This window comes from Chionomys nivalis, chromosome 8 (genome assembly GCF_950005125.1).
Source record: "Chionomys nivalis chromosome 8, mChiNiv1.1, whole genome shotgun sequence".
NCBI classification, from domain to species: Eukaryota; Metazoa; Chordata; class Mammalia; order Rodentia; family Cricetidae; genus Chionomys; species Chionomys nivalis.
In genome coordinates, this window is record NC_080093.1 from 45,298,353 (window position 1) to 45,322,902 (window position 24,550).

Sequence of the window (24,550 nt, forward strand, 5' to 3'; positions counted from 1 at the left end):
AGATGTAGGGGTGTGCACAAGCCCCTTGGCTGCTGGATTCAGTTCCAAGACTGCTGATCACTCCTTTTTCTGTGAGTTTACCCCTAAATAAATAAACCTTTATTATACCCCATTCTGGGCTAGTGTGAAACTATTTTAAATTTCAATACCAGTGTGGCCAAGGAAACTTGGATGGAAGTAAATCTCCATGATTAAATGTGGACAAAAGTCACTAGCAATCCTTAAAGAAAGAAGAAAACTGCACACAAAAAAAATTGTGTTCAGTATCCTTAGATTCATTTTTGAGATCTTCTCTGCAAGCCATCTTCTTGTATTCACAGATGTCAAAGATCCCTGGAGGAGGAATGTCTTCACCCTTTGTCGAAGTGTAAATTATATAACAAACCTACTGGTGTATCAAACCACTGGCATTTTAATAGGGGCACCTGTTCAGACCATGTGTTCTGAGTTCTGACACTTCAGTCCCCCTTGCCTTCTGATGCCCTTCAAAAGCAATGAACTCAGAAAAACACACATGCATGCGCACATGTACATGAACACACTGCAAAACTCAATATGAAGAACTGAAAACGAAATATGTTCCCATCATCCATTCCTCCTTTACTTCTTTTGAGCCCCAGGATGTATGGGACTCCAAGGTCAAATGAGAATCATATTTTTATTGTTTGTCACTAGCCAGTATCTACTCACTTGCTCTCTCCCATTTGCATAGAAAACTGACACTTGACAAGGTGTCCTTTCATTTCTTATCTTGGTAAATGTGTTACTTGTTTTATGTTTTCTGCTGCTTAGGACATGATGACGACTTCCCAGACAACTACCTACCCTGGCATGCATGTCACCGTTCCCAATCCTTACCCACCAACAAGTTCCATGGCTCTTCATCCTCAACCACCTCTGGGTTTTCTAAACATAGGAAACCAAGTACAGACTGGGCAACTTTCTTACATTACATCTCCGGGAATCCTCACTACCCATCAGCTCGGGCTGGAAAATGTGCCAACGGGGCATCCAGCTCCAGGAACAACAACAACCAACCCCAAATTTAAAGACGCAGCAATAGCTCTTGGGGTAAGTGTATTTGCCACTAGAGTTTTAATGTTTCATTTGCAAGGTTTTTGTGCATCTGTCAGTTACAATAGCATATTGTCAAATGAGCAAAAATATTGGAAGATTGTTCTGCTAACTGTGTCTCTCCCTGAAAGAAAAGCTCAATCTGTGTATGAGTTACTCTGGGTTAATTTATTTTAGATTCAGTCGTGAGTCTAACAATTGACAGGAGACTTTTCCTAGCAGGAAGATCCTGTCATGGTGATGAGACAGGAGCCCAACTACTTCTCGCTTGATCTCACTGCTGTGAGAGTCTTTTTAGACAACGTCAGCTCTGTCGCTGGATTGGTTACACATGTATATTCCTATAAAGATGATTTGACTTTAAAGAGATCATTGAAAACTGTCTGAAAGGGAACAGAGCTACCAGCAAACAGTCTGGAGAAAGCAGAATGTGAAAAACCCTTGGAAATTTACGTCTTTGTTCCTTTACTTAATGAAAGTTGATTTGAACTGGACACCCACAATCTTGTTTCTATCAGCATTGGAAAGCAAGCCTGACTTGCAGTGAAGACTCCACACTCTTACCCAGAAGTCACCACCATTTGTTAGCTTTCCCCATACCTCTTCACACACTCCCACCAATGTGTTATTGGTACAGCCCCAAAATCTTGGCTACGGGAGTCAGTAGGCAACAGGTGCCCACTATGTACTTGAATTCCTCTAGCCATCTTACCAGCTAGTGCTTTTCGGCAATTTAGTTGAGTCACAGTATTTCAGGCAAGTAAAAATAAACAGTACTCCACCCTCCAGTCCAGCAGCTGTTCTACACTGGGAAGATGGCTCCTTGGATCTTGCCCTGCCAAGTGGAGTGCACTCCCTGCAAACACATAGCTCACAAAGCCAATTCACACAGTTGCTGAAAATATCTAGAAGTACAAAGCAGGAACAGCCTCTACCTTCAGGGGACCTATGGCCAAGCTGAGGAAGTCAGGCTGCACACATAATAAGGATGCAATCTAGAGAGTGTGGGAGAAGGTGAAAAAATACTATATAGATATTGACTGAGGCAAACCAGACTAAGAAAGACAAAAATCTTGTGTTGTCTCTTACACACACATCCTGTCTTTTACTGTTAGGGGCAAGGGGTGGCAGTGTGTGTGAGGAAGTAGAAAGGAGGTCACAAGAAGAGAAAAGAGGTGCTGAGGAAAGGGGATGGGCAATAAGACACATGTATATGAAAACAGAAGGGAGGCTTGTGGGAGCTGAAGGGTATGCAGAGGGTGCAAAGAAACAGATGAGAGTAGAGGAGAAAGAAGACATCAATAATTACAGTAACTTCATTTGAAAATGTCATAACGAATCCTAGTACTTTATATGCTAACAAAAATTAAGTAAGTAACATATAGAGTGTAAGAGGGAGGAGAAGAAGCAGGCAGTGAATGGGTAGAAACTTGAAGTTGATCAAGATGGGCACTCCAAAGGCATGAAGTTCAGAGTGAGCCACACAGATATCAGGACAAGAATAAATGACCAGTGTAAAGGCTTTAGAAGAAGATCGCGTGTGGTGTATTTGATGAACAGGAGGAGGCCAATAAAATAGAGCAGACTGCACAAAGGAAGGAACAGCTGGAAGGAGGCCAAAGGGGAGGTGGGGGCAAACCTGGTGGTACATCTGGAGCAGACAGATGACTTTTACTATGTGGAACAAAGATCCATTTGAAGCATTCCTCCTGGCAGAAAAAAACATATGCAATCAAAATATATTTAAAGAAAAGGCAAAGTTCTGCTAAAAATAAAATAAACACAGTTAGCAGAAGCTGGGTCCTCTCCACAAAGACTGTGAAGCTACACCCCAAGTTACCACAATACTTTGGGGACCACAGATGGTGGGGTTAGAATATTTGGTCCCTTCTTCTCAAAAACCTCTGTGATGGTTAGCTTTAACTGTCAACTTGGCACAGCCTAGAATCACCTGAGAATAGAGACTCGATGAAGGATTTTTTGCATTGTGTTCCCCAGTGGGTGTGTCTTTGAGGCTTTGTCTTAATTAAGTTCATTGATATGGGAGAACCAAGCCCACCATGGGTGACACCATTCCCCAGGCAGGGATTCCTGGGCAATATATATAAGAGTGGAGAAACCAGTCTGAGCATGAACAAATAAGCAGGTATGCATACATTTCTATCTCATGTGATATGATTGGCTCTTTGAAGTATCTGTCTTGACTTCTCTACAGTGACAGACTATAACCTGGGATTGTGAGCTGAAATTAAACCAAATCTAAATTACTTTTTGCCTATGATATTTTATCACAGCAACACAGGAAACTGGGAATGAAATCAACTGGGACAATCACCAAAAACACAGAACAAGTTGAATGTTTAAGTGGTTGGGGCTGTAGGTAATTTTAATCAATGAAGTGTAGAGCCAGGGTTATATGGGCAGAAAGAGGAGCCAATAGGGATGAAACTGCCCTTCATCACGATGACAGCAAGGACGGGAAGTCTGTACCCAGACTGTGCTCCTAGAGAACGACTTGCGGAAACAAATCTGAAGTCAGATGCAGGAGTTTCCAGTCTGAGACATAGCATTGGCTAAAACGGGTTACCAGTTCTCAGAAGCTGTGTCTAAAGGATGATGGACATATGTGGATGTGCAAGAAGAATTGTTCAGAGGGAAGGTTCATGGCTTTCACAAGTCTTAGTGCATTTCAACAATGTATTATTATTTTAGCATATTTATGAAATTGTTGTTTTCTTTTAATTCAATTTAATTTTATCCATTACTATTCATTGAGAAAATAGATGCAGAAATTTCTGTGGCCCTAGTCTTCCTGGATAGATGAGATCAAGCATAAACTTCAAAAGAAATGGACTGTGGATATGTCACTGAGCTTTGGACCAATACAGCAGCTCTTGCTGCTCAGAAAACTATGTTTACTCTACAGAAAAAAAAGAATGATAAGAAAGTAAAAGGTTTATCCCTTATCATTGGTGAAATCCTTCTCACCTGGTATGAGAAAAGTTGCATATCAGCACTTTAAAAACAAACAGTACAAGGACTAGAACGATGATGCTGGGGTTAAGATCACTGGCTGCTCTTGCAGAGGACCTCAGTTCCATACCTAGCACCCTTTGGTGGCTCCCACTCATCAGGCATCCTGGAGCACCACCAGGCATACAGATGATGCACAGACATGCATACAAGAAAAACATCCAGACATAGAAAATAAGATAATAACTTTTAAAATTAAAAATATGAAAAATATAAAAGCAAATTATGCCACATGTTTTATATCTTAAAGTAAGAGGAATTTACAAAGAAAAGATTCATTTGACTAGCATAATAACCACGACAACCCAGAATGGGTGGAACCAAGCTAAGCCTGAAAGGACAGATTCCAAATGTGTTTTGGAGTCAGTCCACTGCCATGCATTCTGGGCATCTGCCCCTTCATAACTGTGTGCCCTTGGGCACTTGATTTCTTATGGCTTTGCATCTCCACCTAGTTATTGGTAGAGTGACAGGCAAGATGTTTAGAGCATTGTCAGGTGTATGATTGATACTCTAGGAGTGATTTCATCTCTGTTGACTCCTTTTCTTGTGACTAGCACTACCTGGACAGGAAATTGTGCTACTTCTGCAAGACAGTCACTGTCATCCCAATCACAGCATTCTTTACAAACCAATAAACTCACAGAGGACACTAGGAGATGGTTAAGGACTCACATTTTCTAAAGACTTCTCTGGAGATCATCCGGAAATCAAACAAAGTGCTTCTTAAAAATGTTGTGTGTGTGTGTGTGTGTGTGTGTGTGTGTGTGTGTGTGTGTGCAAGCACATATATGGAGGTCAGAGGGCAATTTGCAAGACTCAGTTCTGATGTGGGATTCCCCTCTGTATGCTATGAATATGTTTCATTACCATTAGTTAATGAATAAAGCTGCTTTGGCCTATAGCAGGGCAGAATATAGCCAGGCTGGAAGGGATATATAAAGAGAGTAGGCAGAGTCAGGGAGACGCCATGTAGCTGTGGAAGGAGAAAGACACCAGACCTTACTGGTAGGCCACAGCTTCGTGGTGATATATAGATGAATGGAAATGGGTTAATCAAGATGTAAAAGTTAGCTAATAAGAAGCCTGATCTAATAGGCCATGCAGTGTTGCAACTAATACAGTTTCTGTGTGATTATTTGGGTCTGGGAACGGAGAAATGAACAAGCAGTCTCAGTTTACAAAATGGCATGCCAACATGAAGCAACTATATCCACATAAAACCTGAGAGCGCTTGGGTTGACACAAAAGAACAGAGTTAGCCGGGCAGTGGTGGTGCACGCCTTTAATCCCAGCACTTGGGAGGCAGAGGCAGGCAGATCTCTGTGAGTTCAAGTCCAGCCTGGTCTAGAAGAGCTAGTTCAGGATAGGCTCCAGCCACAGAGAAACCCTTTCTCAAAAAACCAAAAAAAAAAAAAAAAAAAAAAAAAAAAAAAAAAAGAAAGAAAAAAGAAAAAAAAAGAAAAAGAAAAAAAGGAACAGAGTTAAGCATGGCTTCTTGGTAACAGCATTTTCCTGGGTGACTTCTGTTTGCTAGAAGGAAACAGAGGCACAGTTCCTTTAAAGAGAAGGCTTTCTGACTCAGCGGTGGCAGCAAAAACTGCAGCTTCTTTAATAAGGCTTCCTGGTTTGTGCTAGTTGCATGGACAGCTATGGCTCTTTCAGGAGGTTCTAAACTGAAATGGGGTTTGTGAGCAGCGTGCTAGTTGCTAATGGCGACACAGAACAGCTACATCCCTGGAGCTGGGGAAGAGAGTATACCTCCACCATGTTGGATGGGGAGGAGCAAAAAGACAAGGCCACAGAGTTGATCCTAGCCATGGTCACTTAGTGTTAAAAAAAAAAAGGGCACTCCTGGTCAGAAATTGATTAAAGATACACAATAAAGACAGATTCAGACATAAAAAAACCTCTAAATGAGACACGCTGTATTTTTAAAATGTATGAATGCTTGGGAGAGAGAGGGAAAAGAGTATACACAGTTATAGAAAGAAAGAGTTTTAAACCAAAAAAAAAGAAAGAAAGAAAAAGAAAAAAAAAGAACAGAGTTAAGCATGGCTTCTTGGTAACAGCATTTTCCTGGGTGGCCTCTGTTTGCTAGAAGGAAACAGAGGCACAGTTCCTTTAAAGAGAAGGCTTTCTGACTCAGCGGTAATATAAAAGAGTACAGACAGTCATAGATTAAAAGAGTAAAGAAAAATAAGCCATGTAAAGGTAGAATATACACAGAGAGTCTGGATTAGGCGTACTACTGTGTTTTCTTTTAATTTTTTGACTGCAGAGAGATATTTGATTCTGGGGGCTGCTAAGTTAAACAAACATAAAGGTATCCTGACTTCAAAATTTGGGTTTAAGAATATGTTGCTTTAGAAAAGAGGTTCTGATTTCGTTTCCACAGAAGATGAGAACCTGTGGATTTCTTCCAGGCTAATGTGATTTTATGAAACAAAATCCCCCCAAAAGGTCTCCATGAACCCTAAAATTACTTTGCCCAACAAATAGCAGAAAGTAGTTTGGAAAAAACTACATCCAAATTCCCAAAATGATTGTTTATAAATGTTTATTTTATTTAAAGGAGGTTAATTATAAGTGATTAATGGTCACAGTCAATTTCTAAAAGAAAAAAATAAGGGGCATATGATGTACAGAGATGGATACATTGGTATGGACTTTGGTCTACTGATACAAATTTAAGGTCAATTTGTTTCACTGTGCATATATATTTCTGCTCTTGTTTAAAGTATTGTGTTTGTGCAGTTCATTTAAAAATATAATGCATAATTTAAAATACAGATTAATAGTCATTTAGAATAGTCAAACTTGTAGTTATGTTAGTTAGGTTTTCTAGATATATAGAGATCTAGTTCACTTAGATATTCTTCAAACCTTTCAAAGACTTACAGAATATGGCATTTAAAATGTTTTAAGAACTTAGACTTTTCTCAACAGTGAGACATGTCTACTTCTGGCAGTACCAATTACTTCAGAGAGGTTGGTGGGTACTGAAGAAACTCGTTGTGGAATTTGCCTTCAATGGGACAAGGTTAGCCATTTGAGCATGAAACTGTTCTTACCTGGACTGGTTAATGGTATGCTGTATAAACTGGACATGCAGGACCCACAGAAAAGTGACTGCTAAAGTTTCCAAAAGATGTGATGATCCTTCCTGCTTCATAGACAAAACTGCCAGACATTCTGCAGGACACAGAAGGAAGCAACTGATAAACTTTTCCATCATTCCCTGCTTCATGGAAAGTCTGCTGGATACTATGGGCCTATAGGCTGAAGATGGATGCCCCAATGGTACAGAAGAACTCTGGGTGACTGTCCAGGCAGCGAGATGTTTCTGTCAGTTCTAGAGTTTTGGAAGTTGCTTACTATGCATTTCCTGTTAACTTAGGTAATATTATATCATTCCTGGAGTTTTTGATGGAGTTGAAGATTAGATATTTATAGTTTTCCTCAGTTATGACAAAGATAAGTTAGTTATTAAACTTTAGACTAACAAAGATAAAATAGATGATAGAATATTTTCTTTAATTTTGCTAGGTACAAATAGACTAAATATTGTAACTGTAATCTTGCTTGATGCCTGTTTTGTTATATGTAATTTTACTATAGTAAAGTTAAAACCTTCCTTTATTTAGACAGAAAAGGAGAGATGATGTGAGATTCCCCTCTATAGACTATGAATATGTTTCATTACCATTGGTTAATGAAGCTGTGTTGACCTATGGCAGGGCAGAATATAGCCATGCTGGAAGGGATATAGAGAGAGAGTAGGTGGAGTCAGGAAGACACCAAATAACTGCTGAAGGAGAAAGATGCCAGACCCTACTGGTAGGCCACAACCTCATGATCATACATAGACTAATAGAAATGGGTTAATCTAAGATATAAAAATTAGTTAATAAGACGCCAAGCAGTGTTGTAATTAATATAGTTTCTGTGTGATTATTCGAGTCTGGGCAGCTGGGAAATGAATCTGCAGTCTCTGTTTACACAGTTCTTCCCACCACGGGGTCTAGGTATCACACTCTGGTCATCTGACTAGACAACAAATTCCTGACCCACTGAGCCATCTCACTGGCCCCTCAAACAGGGTTTATTTCTTTAATTAGTTAGTTAACTAGTCAATTTCCAGACCAATTGCAGTTTCCCCTCCCTCTCTGCCTCCCAGTCCCTCTCTTCAATCTCTACTCCATCCAACTCTCCCCCTTTCTCTCCTTTCTCTTCAGAAAAGGGCAGGTCTCCCAAGTATATTAGCCAGCCATGGGATATCAAATCACAATAAGACTAGGCACTTCCTCTCCTACTACAGCAACCAAGTAGGAGGAAAGGGTTTCAAAAGCACATAACAGAGGCATAGACAGCCCTTATTCTCACTTTTAAAGAGTCCCACAAGAAGACCAAGCTAAACAACTGTAACATATGTACAGAGGGCCCAAATCAGTCCCCTAAAAACTCTCTTGCTGCCAGTTCAGTCTCTGTGAGGCCCTACAAGCCCAGGTTAGTTGATTCTGTGGTTTTCTTGTCCTTGGCCCCTCTGGCTCTCATAATACTTCCTCCCCTTCCATGTGATTCCCTGAGGTTTGCTGAATGTTTGAATGTGAGATTCTGTACCTGTTTCCATCTGTTGCTGGGTGAAGCTTCTCTGATGACAACAGGATCTATGAGTATAGCAGAATATCATTAGAAATCATTTCATTGACTATTTTTTTTTTGCCAGTCATGTTTGGTTCTATTCTGGTCTCTGGGCTGTCCAGCCCCTGGGTCCTGACCCTCTAGGCAGTGTCAGGGTGGGTTCCCTCCCATGATGTGAGTCTCAAGCTAGATCAGTCATTAGTTAGCCATTTCCATAATTTCTATATCACCTTTACCCCAGCATGTCTTGTAGGCGGCACAGATTGTAAGCCAAAGATTACGTGGGTTAGTTGGGGTCCCAATCCTTCCACTGGAAGTCTTGCCTGGTTACAGGATATGGCCATTCAGAATCCTTATCCCCCATTGATAAGAGTCTTAGTTAGGATCACCCTCATAGATTTCTGGGGGTTTCCACTGTGCTAGGTTTCTAGTTAATCCTAGAGATTCCCCTGGTTCCAGTTGTCTTTACCAGTACTCTCTTCCTCCAGTCTCTCCCCTCCTGATACCTCCTGTTCCCATGCCCACCCCTCCCCATCCAGACACACACTATTCCCCATTAATCTGTGATGTTTATTCTATTCCCCTTCACAGTGAGATGCACATGTCCTCTCTTGAGCCCTCCTTATTACTTAGCTTTTTGGGTCTATGGATTGTAGCATGGTTATTCTTTACAGTTAATATTCACCAATGAGTGATGACATACCATATTTGTCTTTCTGGGTCTGGGTTACCCCATCCAGGATGATCTTTTCTACTTCTATCCATTTGCCAGCAAATTTCAGGATGTCATCATTTTCACAGCTGAATGATACTTCACTGTGTAAGTCTACCACAGTTTCTTTATCTGCTCTTTGGTTGATGGACATCTAGGTTGTTTCCAGTTTCTGACTATTACAAATAAAGCTGCAATAACCATAGTTGAGTGGGTGCCCTCATGGTATGGTAGAACGTCATTTGAGTATATGCCCAGGAGCATTATAGCTGGGTCCTGAAGCAGGTCAATTCTCAGTTTTCTGAGAAAATTTGATTTCCAAAGCATCTGTTCAGAAGCAACAGAAGAATCTTCTTCTTACTCCACATCCTCACCAGCATGAGCTGTCACTTGTGTTTTTGATCTTATTCATTCTGATAAGTGTAAGATGGAATCTCAGAGTCGTTTTGATGTGCATTTCCCTGACAGCTAAGGATGCCAAACAAGGGTTTGACTTAAGGCCCTTCCTCCCCCGTTGTTTCAGTATACATCAAATCATTCACTGTTTGGGTAAGTTCTCAGAGATTCTGGCAAGATAGACAGTAAATAAACAGGAGTTTCATGGACTAGAAATAAAGAAATCATTTTAAAATACCTCTTTGTTTTCCTTTTCAGGCAGTCCATATCATAACTGGATTGATGCACATTGGCTTTGGAATTGTTCTTGGGTTGCTGAGCACCAATTACCATATGTCTTGGGCATTTTGCTCTTTTGCTTTTATTGGTGGATATCCATTCTGGGGTGGACTCTCTGTGAGTAGACTGTTGGACATCTCTTCACTTACAGTCTGTTCACAGCTCAATTCTTGACAGATGATGTGTCTGAGGGCTAGAAAACTTTGAGAAATACCAGCTCTGCTTGAGCAGGAGAAAGGGGGCCTGTCATTCCCCACTAGAGACTGACAACTTAAACTCACTGTAAATACAAGCGCAGATCAAGAACCAATATGCTGGATGGAGAGTTGTGAGAGGGAGTGATCGGAAATATGGCAAAACTAGGCCATTGACAAGATGAGGTTGAGGACAAGATGAGGCTGGGCAGGAGGCACAATCATCCATGCAAACTCAGAGCCATCTGTAACAGTTCTTTACATGTAAGAAAACAGGGAGGGGAATCAGAGATGTATCCCCAAAGTGAATCTTAAAATAACTGAGTGGTGTATGAGGGAAACCAAACATAGGCAGCTAGAGCAGCCTCCTGTCTAAGGAGACAGTCCCAGGCACAGCAGAGAACCTACCGGTCACAAATCTGTCTTTTTCTACAGTTCATTGCTTCTGGCTCACTCTCCTTATCGGCATTCAAGAAACCCTCCCCCTCTCTGGTAAGTTAGAAAACAGTCTACCTTTAAATCCTTTTAAAGACTGGTTTGATTTACCGCCAAGGACAACTTGAGAGGGTAGATTCAAAGAGTGGGGATGAAAGCTTGTTCTCAAAATATCTGCCAGCTGCCGGGTAATGCCTGTGCTGGCGCGGGGGAGGGGTACACTCAGTTTGCCACCCAGAAAGGCTCTGGAAAGCACAAGAGTGGGCACTGATATACGTAAGTGTTGTTTAAACTTTAGCCCGATGGCTCCTTCGTTCTGTTGGGTCACACGACATTCAGGTAAAACCAAGGAAGAAACTAGAAACTAAAACCCACCGACATGCCCCTTCAATAACAAAGTCCCGGTGTTCATGGTCACTTCTCAGCTCTGTCTTGTTATTTTACTTTTGACTGGTGTGTAACTCCTATTCTTACTCAGATTGTCTCTGTTGTCAGTTCTTTAACCTGTCATTGAAAACATCTGGTTCAAAGGATAACAGCGCACAGAAATGTCCACAGAGATGGGGGTTCAGTTCTCTCAAGCCATAGCATGCCCCTTGTTGCGATTTCATGGCTTAATGGCAAACCAGGAAAGAGACATTTTTCCCCTAAACCTAGAGCAGAAGTGGTTTCAAGATTATATGAAGCTATGTGCAAGAACAAAGATAAGGGAGATGGGAAGATGGAATCATGTTGTCTGTGCACTCCGGATAAAATAGCGGATCAAGCTAGAGGTAGAATCAGCCTAGCTCTGATTAGTCATATCTACTGAAATGACTAATCAAAATTAATGACAAAAACAAAACAGAGCATCCTTCTCTGTATAGGTCCCTGCCCCTCAGAGGTTGTGTAGAAAGAGAGTCTGTCTTTGGGGACGGTGCAATTAGATAGGCATGTCTAAAGCTAATACTGGGACTATCTCCTGTGTGAGAGCAGTAAGAGTTAAAGTGATATCATTTTAAATATAGAACAAAGTACCTACCAGAGAATAATGCCCATTAAAAGTTTGCTCTTGTGACTAGAGAAACGGCTCAGAAGTTAAGGTCACTGACTTGACCACTCCTCTAGAAGGCCTGTGTTTTATTCCCAGCAGTCACCCAGTGACTCATAATCTCTGTAACTCCAGTTCCAGGGGATTCGATGGTCTCTCCTGGCTTCCTTGGGCATTGCATACTGATGGTAGATATACATGCAGGCAAACACCTACAAATTTAAAATAAATAAATAAATAAATCTCGAAAAATAAAAATCTTGTTTGTCCTTTTATTGTTTTTTACAAAGTAGAGTTGTTTTTTATTTTTACTGAGACAGGGTTTCTCTCTATAATAACCCTCACTGTCCTGGAACTCACTATGTAGACCAGGCTGGCCTCGAACTCAGAGAGAGTCACCTATCTCTGCCTCCCAGGTGCTGAGAGTAAAGGTGTGCACCATAACACCTAGCTGCTTTTTAATTTTTACTTTCATTTTTTTCATACAATATATCTAAGTAAATTCTTTTCCCCCAAAATCCTCCCAGATCTTCCCAACTTTCCTACTCATTCAACTTCATGTTCTTTCTCTTTCATAAAAAAAAAAGAAAGGAAAAAATGAAGGAAGGGAGGATGGAAAGGAAGGAGAGAGGGAAGGAAGGAGGGAGGGAGGAAGGAAGGAAGGAAAGAAAGAAGGTAGGTAGGTATCAGGAACAAAATAACAAAATCTTCCCCCTAGATCCCTGACTCTGAGAGGAAGGTTTTGATGAAGACATCTCATGTAGACTTGAGCGTTCCAAAGTCTCTCTCTCACTCTCTGTCCAGTTGTGGATGTCACAAATGTTGTTTCATGCTAGGGACACACTCAGTGGTAGAGCACTTGCTCAGGGTGCACAAGACCTTGAGTTCATCCTTTAGCACAATGAAAACTAAAATAAGATGTCAAGGATTAAGAACCATCAATTCAGCTAAACTCCCACTCCTTTTAAAGTCGCCTGTCTTCTATATGGTTTTCTGTTCTTACTGCCTCCAACAGTTGAAAAGCACCCTGGCAACGAACATTATTAGTGTTATCTTTGCCTCTGTTGGCGTGATTCTGTTTGTGTGGGATCTGAACATCAACGGCTACTATTATCAGAACTACTGGATGGTGGTGAGTATCCTGTCATGGACCACAATGACTGCTCTCTCCTCAATGCCAGAGTATATCTACCGTCTCCTATTTATTATACAGCAGCTATATTGAGAAAATTCTCTGTATTTCTAACCCTACTCCTAGGAATGTGATCGCTAAGATACAAGGTGAGAAAATTACATTTGCAGATAGATGATGTCAGAAAGACCAACCCCGTGGCCATCACAGGAGCGCTGGGTAGAGCGTAGCAAAATACATGCAGAATTCCTTTTCCAGCACTTTATAATTCTGCATAGATAAGGTATCAAAGTGTGAAGTGGCTTTTGTAGGATGGAAACAGAGGAAGATGTCTGCTCATGTGCAATCAACTCCCTTTGGATATTTCCTTATTGTCATCAAATGCTTATTTCAGAGAATTACAAATTAATTTTGATATTTCTTTAAAACACCAGAAGACTTTTCCTCTCAGCAAGTAAACTGTTTAGGAATATTAGAAAATAAGTATGTGGGGTTTTTTTTTTCTTTGTAATGGTTTCCTTGCTGTTATGGAAAACATCACAGAGTTGAACATGAGGGAGATAGCACTTTTGAAGAGTCAGGAGATTTCTGAAGTCTGTATGAGACCCTCCCGTTCCATCTAACATCCTATGCTTTTCTTATTTCAGCTTTCTGGGACAGGAATTGTAGGCGTGCTGGCAATATTTTCCATGTTGGAGGTCAGCATAGCATGTGTCATGGTCTACTTTGCCTACCAAACCCTACTCCATGGCAAAAGGGTAAGTTGAGTCTCTTCTTTGTAAAAAATAACCCAAATCCCTGCTGCAGAAATGACTGTGGGCTGCCTACAGAGTTCTCTGCTCTCCACTGCTGAGACAGAGGCAAACGAAGGGACTGTGCTCATAATGCTGCTTATTTTTCCTTATCCATTCTAGTCTGCCCTGGCTGTTCCAACTGTGCATGTGGCCAACCCCTTGACGCAACAGCCTTTCCCAGATCCTGCAATATACGAGAGAGTACCAGCTTATGCTCCTCAACCATATCAGGCATAAAGAATCACTGGGACAATTTCATATAGTAAACTTTCTCTGAAAAAATGATTCTTATGAAGTTATGAAATTGGTTTTTGCTTCCCACAGTCCCTGCAAATCTATTTAGTGCCTGTATTTGGAATTTGTTCCTAAGCTAACAGTCACTGGGTCTTCAATCTGTGCCTCTTTCTGCTTAACATTACTGTGCCTGTTAAGGGGGGAAGACAAGAGAGCTGAAAACCAACTCTGCAATGCTCTCAGCATTCGAAACCTTCTGTTCATGTTACCTTTTCCACAATAAAAGGTCCTGGAGAACATAAGCCTCTTTCGGTATCTTTCTGACCAACACTAGCAAGGCTGACATTTCGAGGATGGGTTTACATAGTGTCCAATCACTGGAGTTCCTTAGTCATCTTCCCAAGTTCTGTTCAGAAACCACAGGCCCAGTGGCACTTGTTGGGGGCTGCTGTATTTTACACATCCATATTGTCACCAACAGCTGACAGGTATTTACATTTTTATTATTTTTTTTATTTTATAAATTACCATACAATTGCTTCTTAGCCTTTTGGCTAAGATTAAGTATAAATTACCATACAAATGAAAATTTGGGGGTATTTTTAATACATCTTTAACTAAAATATAATTACATCACTTTTCCTTTCCCTTTCCTCCCTACAGCCCCTTCCAAGTCCCCTCCCTCTAACTTTTCCCATGTCCCCATACTCTCAAATTGATAACCTTATTTTCTTATTGCTGTTACATATATTATATACACATGTGTACACACATATGTATGCACAAATACATAAATATAACCTGATTAGTCTGTTTGGGTTGTTTGTGTGTATATGGTTTCAGGGCTGACCACTTTGTATGGATAACCAATTAGGGGGTTCGTCTCTGAGTAGTCACTAGTTCCCTGTAATTCTGTGTCTAGGAGTAGAACCCCACGAGATCTCCCCCCTTCTACATTAGCATGTCAGTTGATGCTGCTGCTGTTCCAGCCCTGTTTACACAGCCATACCACCAGAAAATGCTGCACAAGCTGCTAAGGGAAGGAATATATGTATATGGTGTGACATGCACGTGAAGCCGTGTAAAAATGCCACCAATCGCTACACAACTTCCAGTCCCACTGGTTGCAGTGTAAGAACCAATCACAAGCTTTCTGTCTGTGAGAGGATCACTGAAGTCCTCCCATCATGCCTAAGGAAAACAGTGGCAAGGAGTGCAGGGAGACTGGGTTACCCAGAGGGTGCTCTGGCTTTTCGTGAGTGGTGTCTTCTTCATAACTGAAGCCAGAGAAGCAGGGGTCATAGCTTCAGTGCAGGGCTCCTGGCAGGTGGAGTAGTGTGTCTTCAAGCTGTCTTTAGAACATTCAAGAGTAGTAGGAGTCCCGAACACACAGGCCACCAGAAAAGGGGCTGTTTGATCGATAGCTCTCAGCCAGAGGCAGCTGAACACAAGGGAAGGGTCTGACAAAGGACAAACATTCTGTCAGTTAAAGAGTCCAATGAGCTGGAACCCAGTGACCTAACTCACTTAAAGGAAAACTGTGGGTTGGTGGCTGTTTACAAGAAGGGCCTGTCTAGACATATAGAATAACTAGAAAAGCAGCACTTCCTTCAAAGAACAAAACTTTCAGCAAGGTTGTGGGACAATGGTCTGTACCCTGTCAATTGTATTTTAATAAAACACGGATTGGCAAGTAGCCAGGCAGGAAGTATAGGTGGTGTGACCAGGCAGGAAGTAGAGGAGGGGTGATGAGAACAAGAGAATTCTGGGAAGAGGAAAGAATCAGTCTGCAGTTGTCATCCAGACACAGAGGAAGCAAGATGTGACCGCCTCGCCGAAAAAGGTACCAAGCCACGTGGCTAACACAGACAAGAATTATGGGCTAATATAAGATATAACAGTTAATTAGATGCCTGAGCTACTAGGCCAGCCAGTTTATGATTAATGTAGATCTCTGTGTGTTTATTTGGGACTAATCGGCTGTGGGGCCTGGTGGGACAGAAACCCCATTATCAAACACGTAATATATTTTATATTTCACTTTTCTTTAATAGTGGTAACCATAATAATAGCAAGTATTTATTTAGCTCTCTGTATGCACTGGTCACATTCTGAACAGGTATCTTATGCCAGTGTGCTTGGTACAGTGACCCAGCAGGGTGGGTTCTTTGATTAACAAGGCTTTTAGATTAGAGAACTCTGGCAGGAAGGTTTGTGACCTTGTGGAGGCCCAAAAAGGCCTATTTCCACATTGGTCAAAGGTCAGAGTTGGGACTGGTTTCTAGTTCTGCAAGGTTATTGACAGACAAAGGTCCCACCTAGTTGTAAATCAGAGAGTTCTGCTAGCTCAAAGCTGTTGTCAACCGGTGTGGCTAATTGCCTTGTGCTCCTCGAATAAGGAAGTAGGTTTTTTTTTCCTACCTAAACAAAAGTCTAAGGATCCAACTAAATTCCAGTTCCCTTTATGAAAATAACTTGAGATTCCACCCAGGGAATGGTTTGCCTACAAGTATTTTGATCTAGGGCATGAGCATGACTTGGTGACTTGTTTTGTTCTAGTAACAGAATGTTGAACTGTGAATGTAGCCGGTGACTTTCAATTGGTCTGTTCATTTCCTTGTAGCATGTTAACGCAGTCTTTTGTTTTATTCCTATCTTTTGGGATCAGGAGTATATTAAGCAGTTGGAAATTAAATGCAGGTGAATTTCCAGTATTCATTGGAGTTCCCTCCCAATAGTATATGTTTCTCCATTTTATTATTTTCATTCGCATCTTCATATTCTTTACTATATTTCAAATAACCATGCCCTTACCCTGACAACAGGTGTTTTTGTCAAGGTTGGTCCCTGACTGTTTTGGTAAACAAAAGTTGAGAAGCAAATGAGATAATGTCAGATGGAAATAGTTTGAATATAAATGAGGCTTATCTGTACTGGAAGTTTTAAAATGTAAAGCATCAGATAGACTAGATTATATTGGCATAAACCTAGACATATGAGGATGAATAGATAGATGGGGCAGAGAAATAGAAGTCATGGAAGAAGCAGATGAGAAATTTTACATCTGGGAAGTTACATGCATTATTTCAAGGGAAGAGTTACTTACTACCCAGGTAGGATTTGAACCCAAGCAGTCTGGCACCCACATACACCCATTTCTCCTAACTTTTACTTTTCCTTATTTGGAAAGAATCAAAGATTTCTAGCTAGAAAACAAGTAAGTGGGAAAACCTTGTTTCCCCACAGCAGATTTGTAATAAAGTTGGAAGATCTAGCCCACCCTCCTTCAGGGTGTTTATGTCAGATAATATAATGTCACTGCTTCCAACACTTGCTTTCTGAAAGCTACCATGTCCTGTAAATCTCTCCTAAGAGTCTCCAGCCTAACTACCTTAAACAGCATTCTCAATCTGGAAGTTGAATGACCTTTTCACAGAGATCACTTAAAACCATCAGAAAACATAGATATCTACATTATGATTTGTAACAGTAGCAAAATTACAGTTATAAAGTATCAGTGAAAATTGTATAGCTGGGGTCTGTACTAAAGGACTGCAACATTAGGACTGTTGAGAACCACTACCTCAGAACGACAAATGGCCTCTCAATTCTTAACTTACCTACTTCTCTTTGTACTGAAACATCAAAAGACGCTAAAAAAGTTGGGTCTCAAACACCTAAGAATTGCAGCTGCTATTTTTCAGAATATGATAAACAAGGCAACCTAGTCTACCAATTAAACAAAGGTAGAGGCTTAAACTTCCTATACAGCCATGGATTTGTCTGGATAGGAGTCACAGTCACCCATTCACCACTGAGTATTTATTGAGCTCCTACTCTAGAGGGCAGTACTTCTTGTGCTGGAGAAAAATAGACAAGGTTTGCCGTCTTTAGAAGCTTATACCACATAAGTGTTAGGCTGCCACTGGAAAGTAAAGTCAGGCAAAGGGTAAACATATATAATTAAAAAATAAACAATAAAATTTATATTTTATGTAATATATTACCACACCAAACAAATACTACATAAACATATTAAACAATAAAATCAGGTGAAACATTTAAATGTGCCTAAGCTTTCTAAACTTGTGCCTGTGAGTTGATACCCAAGAAGGTGACTGAAACAGAAACATGTCCCAACACAGAGGTTACATAATTGCTCCTAATTTCTTCCTGTCATACTTTAAGAAAGCATTCATTTATATTGTACTACTGCTTTCTGACCAAATACCACTATATGAAATTTACATATAGGTATGTGTTAAATATACTACAAATATATGAAAATGCACATTGGTGTGTGTTAAACATACTATAAGCATATATGGAAATGCACATAGGCACCTATGTAGGCATACAGTAATTTGAGTTTTCCTGCAGTTTCTCTATCACTTATATACTGTTCTGTAATGAAATGCTAACTACTGATTTACAAATTACTTTTCTCCTCCTCCTTGGCATCTACACTGTGAGGGGAATATGCTGAGTCCTACACGTTGCTTATTTTATTTCAGCAGTGTAGCATTCCTGTGATGAATACATCACAGATATTTTTCCATGTTTAAAGAGGAGAGATTTGAGAATATTAAGGGATTTCTCCATAACCGTCTAGTTTATAGATACTTGAGAGTCCACTCCAGCCATCTGAATGGAGCTCCAGAATTCACACCCTTCCCCCTTATTTCCTCCAAGTCATCCTTAGGAAAAGCTCTGACCTGTGACAATCATGGGATTGTGTAAAGAATACTGTTGAGGAATCACAAGGTCCAGGGATGACTCTCCACACCAGTTCTGGCTGTGTGTGCTCCACTGTGTTACTCTCTGACTTGACTTTCTCATCTGTGGAATTAGGATTATAAACTAGGGGGAGTACTAAATGGACATGTGAAGGGACACTGGGCTTAAAGCCCATGTCATATTCTCAAATGCTGCTAAGTAGCTGGAGGATCCGGAGGACTGGTGAAGTATGAAGTTAAATTGTAGGAGCAATGATTACCTGGGAACAGGTGGGTGTAGCAACAAGCTTGCCTGGAGCGTGCCTGAGATGGAAGGATTCAATAAACCATTTGTTTTTAAAAATGAAGCCAGGTGGGGCTGGAGAAATAGCTCAGAAGTTAAGAGCTGCTCTTAGAGAACCTGGGTTGGATTCCCAGCACCTACACGGTGACTCACAGCCATCCACACCTGGTTCCAGTGGACCAGGCACCTTCCTCTGATGTCTGTGAGCATGGCGCACACATATGACACAATCTCCAGTCTAGGTAAGTTGATTTCTGCTTTCTTAATGAGAAACCCCTAGCTTCTTTTACACAAACAAAATGTCTGTTTTCTCTTGTGCATCTGTAAAATGAAGTTCCTCCTAGTAACGTGGGCAAGGTTATATATATATATATATATATATATATATATATATATATATATATATATATATATCAGGACTGACCCTCAACAGAAGCCTAATAGTGACCCCATACACAATGACATAAAGGACAACCACAGAGACATGGTGGTTCCAGTACATTCTTTCTTAATGTCTTTTGTATTCTAGGGACCAATTCAAGAGAAGGTAAAAATATGACCCACAGGAAGAAATATTTAAGATGACAAAGGTTAAAAGTAAGTCCTCCTGCTGGTCAGACTATGACTGTCTGGCTCTTCATCATCAAAGGATATAAAACTTTGCAAACCCAAACGATAAAAATAAAAGAAGACATGAGCTATAAATTCCCAAATCTAGGTGATAGGTGGAGACAAACCAGTGTTACTCTACTGACATGTGTTAGGGCCACAGGAATTTAGAAGCACTGGGGAATGCTCAACTGTTTCTCTCTGTGCAGCTCCCTTATTCTTGCCTACACTCATACTGAATACAGATTTGGGCCCATGTAACCAAATGGCCAAATCAAAGTTCATTTCCAGATGTTTGGATGAAAGAAAAAGAGACACCAATCTTGACCGTACATGACAAGATCTATTCAGAACAGATTCTTCTTGAGAGTTCTAGTAAATCCCCAACTTTGAAATTGAAGATGCACTCGACTTCGTTGCTGTTTCTAGAGCACAAAGTATACCTGATATTCTCATTCCCATACACAAAACATAAAGGAACACTAATGTCCCTGTGGGAACACTAATGTACTGTACTACTTGACGATAAAACCAAACCAGAGCCTGTGAGATGACGGCACGGCAGGTAAAGGCACTTGACACCAAGCCTCAGTTGGCTCCCGCAAGGTGGAAAGCGAAAAACAACTAGCGAGTTGTTCTCCGAACTGAACACACGCCTATGGCATATGCGTGCACATATATATGTGCATACACAGAGAGAGAGAGAGAGAGAGAGAGAGAGAGAGAGAGAGAGAGAGAGAGAGAGAGAGAGAAATTTAAAACAATAAAATAGCCCTTAATGATATACCAACCAATACACAATTCAAAGTAAGAGAACCTTGGTGTTTTATTTTCTCTTATTTGTATGGTCTTAGAGTCTCAAGGTAAGGAAGTTAGCTATGAGGTTAAAAGACAAAGTTGCTCAATTTCTAGTCCATTTTTTCACACTATTGAAAGTACGGTAAGGATCTCAGTAACTTTAAGCCCTGCTCATTGACTCTTTTGAGCAATTAAGCTTTAGGAGTGTTAGAAATATTTAGAAAAAAAATCCTTTATAAGATAAAAGAATTTACCGAGTGGTGGTGGTGTTCTCCTTTAGTCCCAGCACTCAGGAGGCAGAGGCAAGTGGATCTCTCTAAATTCAAGGCCAGCTTGGTCTACACGAGCTAGTTCCAGGACAGACACCAAAGCTACACAGAGAAACCCTGCCTCGAAAACCAAAAAAAGAAAAAAAAAAAGGATTTAATTATCATCCTTATTATCCACTAAATACTTGCAATACAAGTAGGAATTTTAACTTTTCCAATATGTCTAGTTAAATCTTTCCAGAAATAAATGAAAGCTCACAGCACGCTGTGGTTGAAGGAGCTTCCAGGGCTCTTTCACCCCTCGGGAAGTCCTTACCTGTGCTCACCAGAGAACACTGCTTTCCTGCCCTCTCCTAGTCCGCCCTCCCGGATCTGACTCTTACCTTTTCACAGCTCGCTACACTTCTTTACACCGCATGCAAAGTACAACTTCTCCAATGGGGAGGTCAAAAAAGACCTTTTGGCCATTTCCTAAACAGTCTCTCCATTAATTTCTTAGCCATTTATAAAGGGAAGAAGTGGGAGGAGTGAACTATTAATTCAGATACCCGCCTTTTTAGAGTTGAAACCTCTGAAGTGTGTGGTAAAGGGCTGCAGCCGTTCTGCAGTGGGAGAAGAACCCCGCAAGAAGCAGACTCGGATCCATGCCCAGGAAAGCCATTGCTAAGAGACTCCAGAAGGAGGTTGATGGCTTGGCCCAGCGCCAGGCCTGCAGGCCCAAGTGAGTCTGCGCACTAGTACTCATCCCTTGGCCCTGAGCGAGGGCTGTTGCCCTTGACAACCCAGGCGGCCAGAGGAGCTTGACCACCAGCTGAGCGCTAGGCTGCGCTGCTGCCTCTGATGGCTATGCAGCCAGGTCCAGCACTGAGAGCACTGTCCACCGTGATCTGTCTCTTCAGCCTGAGCCTGGGCCTGACAGGGTGAACTGGATCCTTGGGACTTGGAACAAGTGAAATGTGAGGTAATGGTGCGCCGCTTTCTTTTGCTACGTGTCCAGACGGACATGGAGTCTGGAGAAAGGACTCCATGGGTGAGAAGGGGAGGAATAGAGAGAGCGTGTCTCCATTCTCCGTCTTTTATGCCCTCTCATTTTGACCTTCAAATAACTTTATTTTTATTTAGGTTTTGGGATGTGGGATCTCACTATGTTGCCCAGATAGCTCTTGAATTCCTGGGCTGAGCAATCCTCCTGCATCACCCTCACAATCAACTTCCAGGAACTATTTATTCATTCATTCTCACCCACTCATTCTAGATTGTATCCAGCCTCGAGTCCCAGTATACGGATGTGCCGTGAAGTGAGGTGGGAAAAGTTAAATATTTACCATCACTATAACATCAAGATTACCCACCAATCACCTTAAGTAAAATATTCATTAAAATTATCAGTCAGAAAGGGGAGAAGGGGAAGGGGGCAGCTGGATGCATCTGGCCAGGGAATTAAGCAGGACTCATCATAAACACATAGAAAAGAATTTCTTGGCTTATGGGGACTCAGAGTGACTTGAGCTGATCCTGAAAAATCAACAGTCAGAACACACCATAATCAAAATATTAAGACAACAAACTGGGTACTGGCTAATCTGTGCGTTAGCAGGCTTTCCAGCAGGTTACTGCCAGAGTTATATATAGGCTGTGAAATTGGAACGGCCATGTGAGGCAGGGAAGGGGGCAGGAAGCTGTCCATGAAGGAATTCATGTGTCCTCTGAAGGTTCTAGACTAAATTCTCCTCTTTTTATTAAAATAAATAGTTTTTTTTTTTTTTGAGACTCGGTGAGGTGGAACAGTGATAAGGAGTCTTGCGGCTTTTGCAGAGGATCAGAGTTCAGTTCCTAGCACCCATCAGGAAGCTCACACCCATCTTTAACTCCAGCTTCAGGGGCATCCAAACACACATGCTGACACACAATTTTTAAAGTAAAAATTTTAAATGTTTTAAATCCTCTCTCTCTCTCTCTCTCTCTCTCTCTCTCTCACACACACACACACACACACACACACACGCACCCCCTCCCCCATACATACACCAGGCTCAGGGAGCATCATGGAAGAGAAAGTACAAAGATTAAAACTCAGAAGTTTGGGGAGGGATTGTGAAACATCATTCTCCAGACATAACACGGTTGATGCACTCGTGAGCAGCGGTCACATCGTCAACTTCTTCATCATAAGAGGGTGAAGGACTCGGAAGCCCCTGCTCCACCCCCACCCCTCCATCATATCATGTTAATGAAGTCAACCCTGTTTAACTCAGCAGGTCAGACAGAGGAAAGCAATAAAAGGACTTGCTGGAAAAAAAGAGTTTTAGCAGAGAAGGTGGGGCGGAAAAACAGAATAGCGGGGTGAGAAGGGCTAAAATTCATTACACGGATGAATGAAACTGCCCAAAATTAAAAATGAATTACTCCCTCAAAATCATTGTTTTCAATTGCTTTAGCTCTGTATGAAGGCAATAATGGGCTGTATCTCTGCTGAAGATGTTAAGGACAAATGGTAGACATGACGTCTTTCCAGTTGCTCCAGAATATCTGTGCTGGTTTTAGCGTGTGACAGTTGGGCTGGGAATAGAAAGTGAGGGACTTGTCCTTCACCTGCTTCTAGATTGATGATGGGATTACCAGAAAATAAAAACTAGTAAATTCGTTTATTTTTATAGAATTATGATTCTTAATTGGATTGCAGAGCAACCAAATCCAGTTTTTCTTTTAAAGAAAGAATTCTGACCAGTTTGGTTTTTTTTTTTTTTTTTTTTTTTTTTTTTTTTTTTTTTTTTTTTTTATGACTATGCTCTTTTTCTTCCCACAACTAACCTGGACATCTTAAAAGCACATGCACACACACTTTTTCTGATTTGCATTTTATGAGCTCTTTTCTTGGATGAGTTTCCTGTGGACCTCTTCAATAGTACAGAAACAGTAAATATTTACTCCCCAACTTACTACATTTTGCTTCCCCTGAAAGTGACACTTGACAACTTTCTTAAGATAGCATCTCATTATTTCCCTGTACAAGTTCTGTAGTTCCGTGGCTATCCGGCCAAGGTAGAGAAGTTAAACTTGACTGCCTTTAAGTCTCAACTCTCGATTGCTTCTTGGAGATGCTATATGAAAGCATAGAGCTTATTTCAGTTACATGGTTTCTTTCCTATTGCATTAATGGACATGGAAGAAAATAAATTTTAGGAACTAAAGATTCGTTAAAATAATCAAGTCATTAGATTTGAACTTGCATCATCATTTTGTCAAAACTGTCCTTTCAGATCAAGGAAAAATAGTCACATGATCAGTCATGTGTGTCATGACCTTTATTACTGACTTTCGCATGTATATGTATGTATACATACATACATCTCATCAATGATTATAAAAGAAGAGGTCATGAACTCCAGAGAGCATTGGGGGACACAAGAGGAGTTGGAGGGAGAAGGGGAGATAGAAATTGTGAAACGCAGTATATTTATATTTGGAATTCTCAAACTTTTTAAAGAAGAAAATGCAAATTATGACTAGCACTAAGTTGGTTGTGAATATAAAAGAATCGTTGAAGCGTTACTGAAAATTTTCTAATAATGTTCTCTAGTTGACTTTTATTCTTTATTATCTAGAAATGCTGTGAAATAGGAAAAGATAGCATGTTCAAAATATCAGTATGTCCTAGCCACAGAAACAGACTAGAACTGGTAGGTTGCACTTAAGGTTGTGAGAAGGAAAAGTATAGAAAGAAAACTCCTGTGGCCTCTGAATTTGGGAAGAAAGTTTTCAAACAATAAGAATCAGATGTATGAGTTTTCTCTGAGTAAAAGCATACATACATGTTTTGTATTCTTTTGTAGAAGTCTGTTAATAAAGATATCACCGAAGCTTAGAAACAAAGTCAACCAGAGGAAATTCTGAAAGT

General features: G+C 40.8%; 1 protein-coding gene across 1 annotated transcript; it reads left to right on the forward strand.

Annotated features, from left to right (window-relative positions):
* The first annotated feature begins 798 nt into the window (after window positions 1-798).
* On the forward strand, window positions 799-13,960 carry LOC130879847 (membrane-spanning 4-domains subfamily A member 12-like). The gene is made up of 6 exons (XM_057778685.1): window positions 799-1,071; window positions 10,118-10,255; window positions 10,768-10,824; window positions 12,813-12,929; window positions 13,577-13,687; window positions 13,844-13,960. The coding sequence occupies exons 1-6, from the start codon at window positions 799-801 to the stop codon at window positions 13,958-13,960; spliced, it is 813 nt and encodes a 270-aa protein (XP_057634668.1).
* The last annotated feature ends 10,590 nt before the right edge of the window (window positions 13,961-24,550 follow it).

What these genes read in the sequence shown, in the direction of transcription:
- LOC130879847 (XM_057778685.1), top strand. Translation starts at nt 799, where the DNA reads ATGACGACTTCCCAGACAACTACCTACCCTGGCATGCATGTCACCGTT. An exon ending in ACGCAGCAATAGCTCTTGGG is followed by an intron (nt 1,072 to 10,117) that starts GTAAGTGTATTT and finishes TTTCCTTTTCAG; the next exon opens with GCAGTCCATATCATAACTGG. An exon ending in ATCAGAACTACTGGATGGTG is followed by an intron (nt 12,930 to 13,576) that starts GTGAGTATCCTG and finishes TTCTTATTTCAG; the next exon opens with CTTTCTGGGACAGGAATTGT.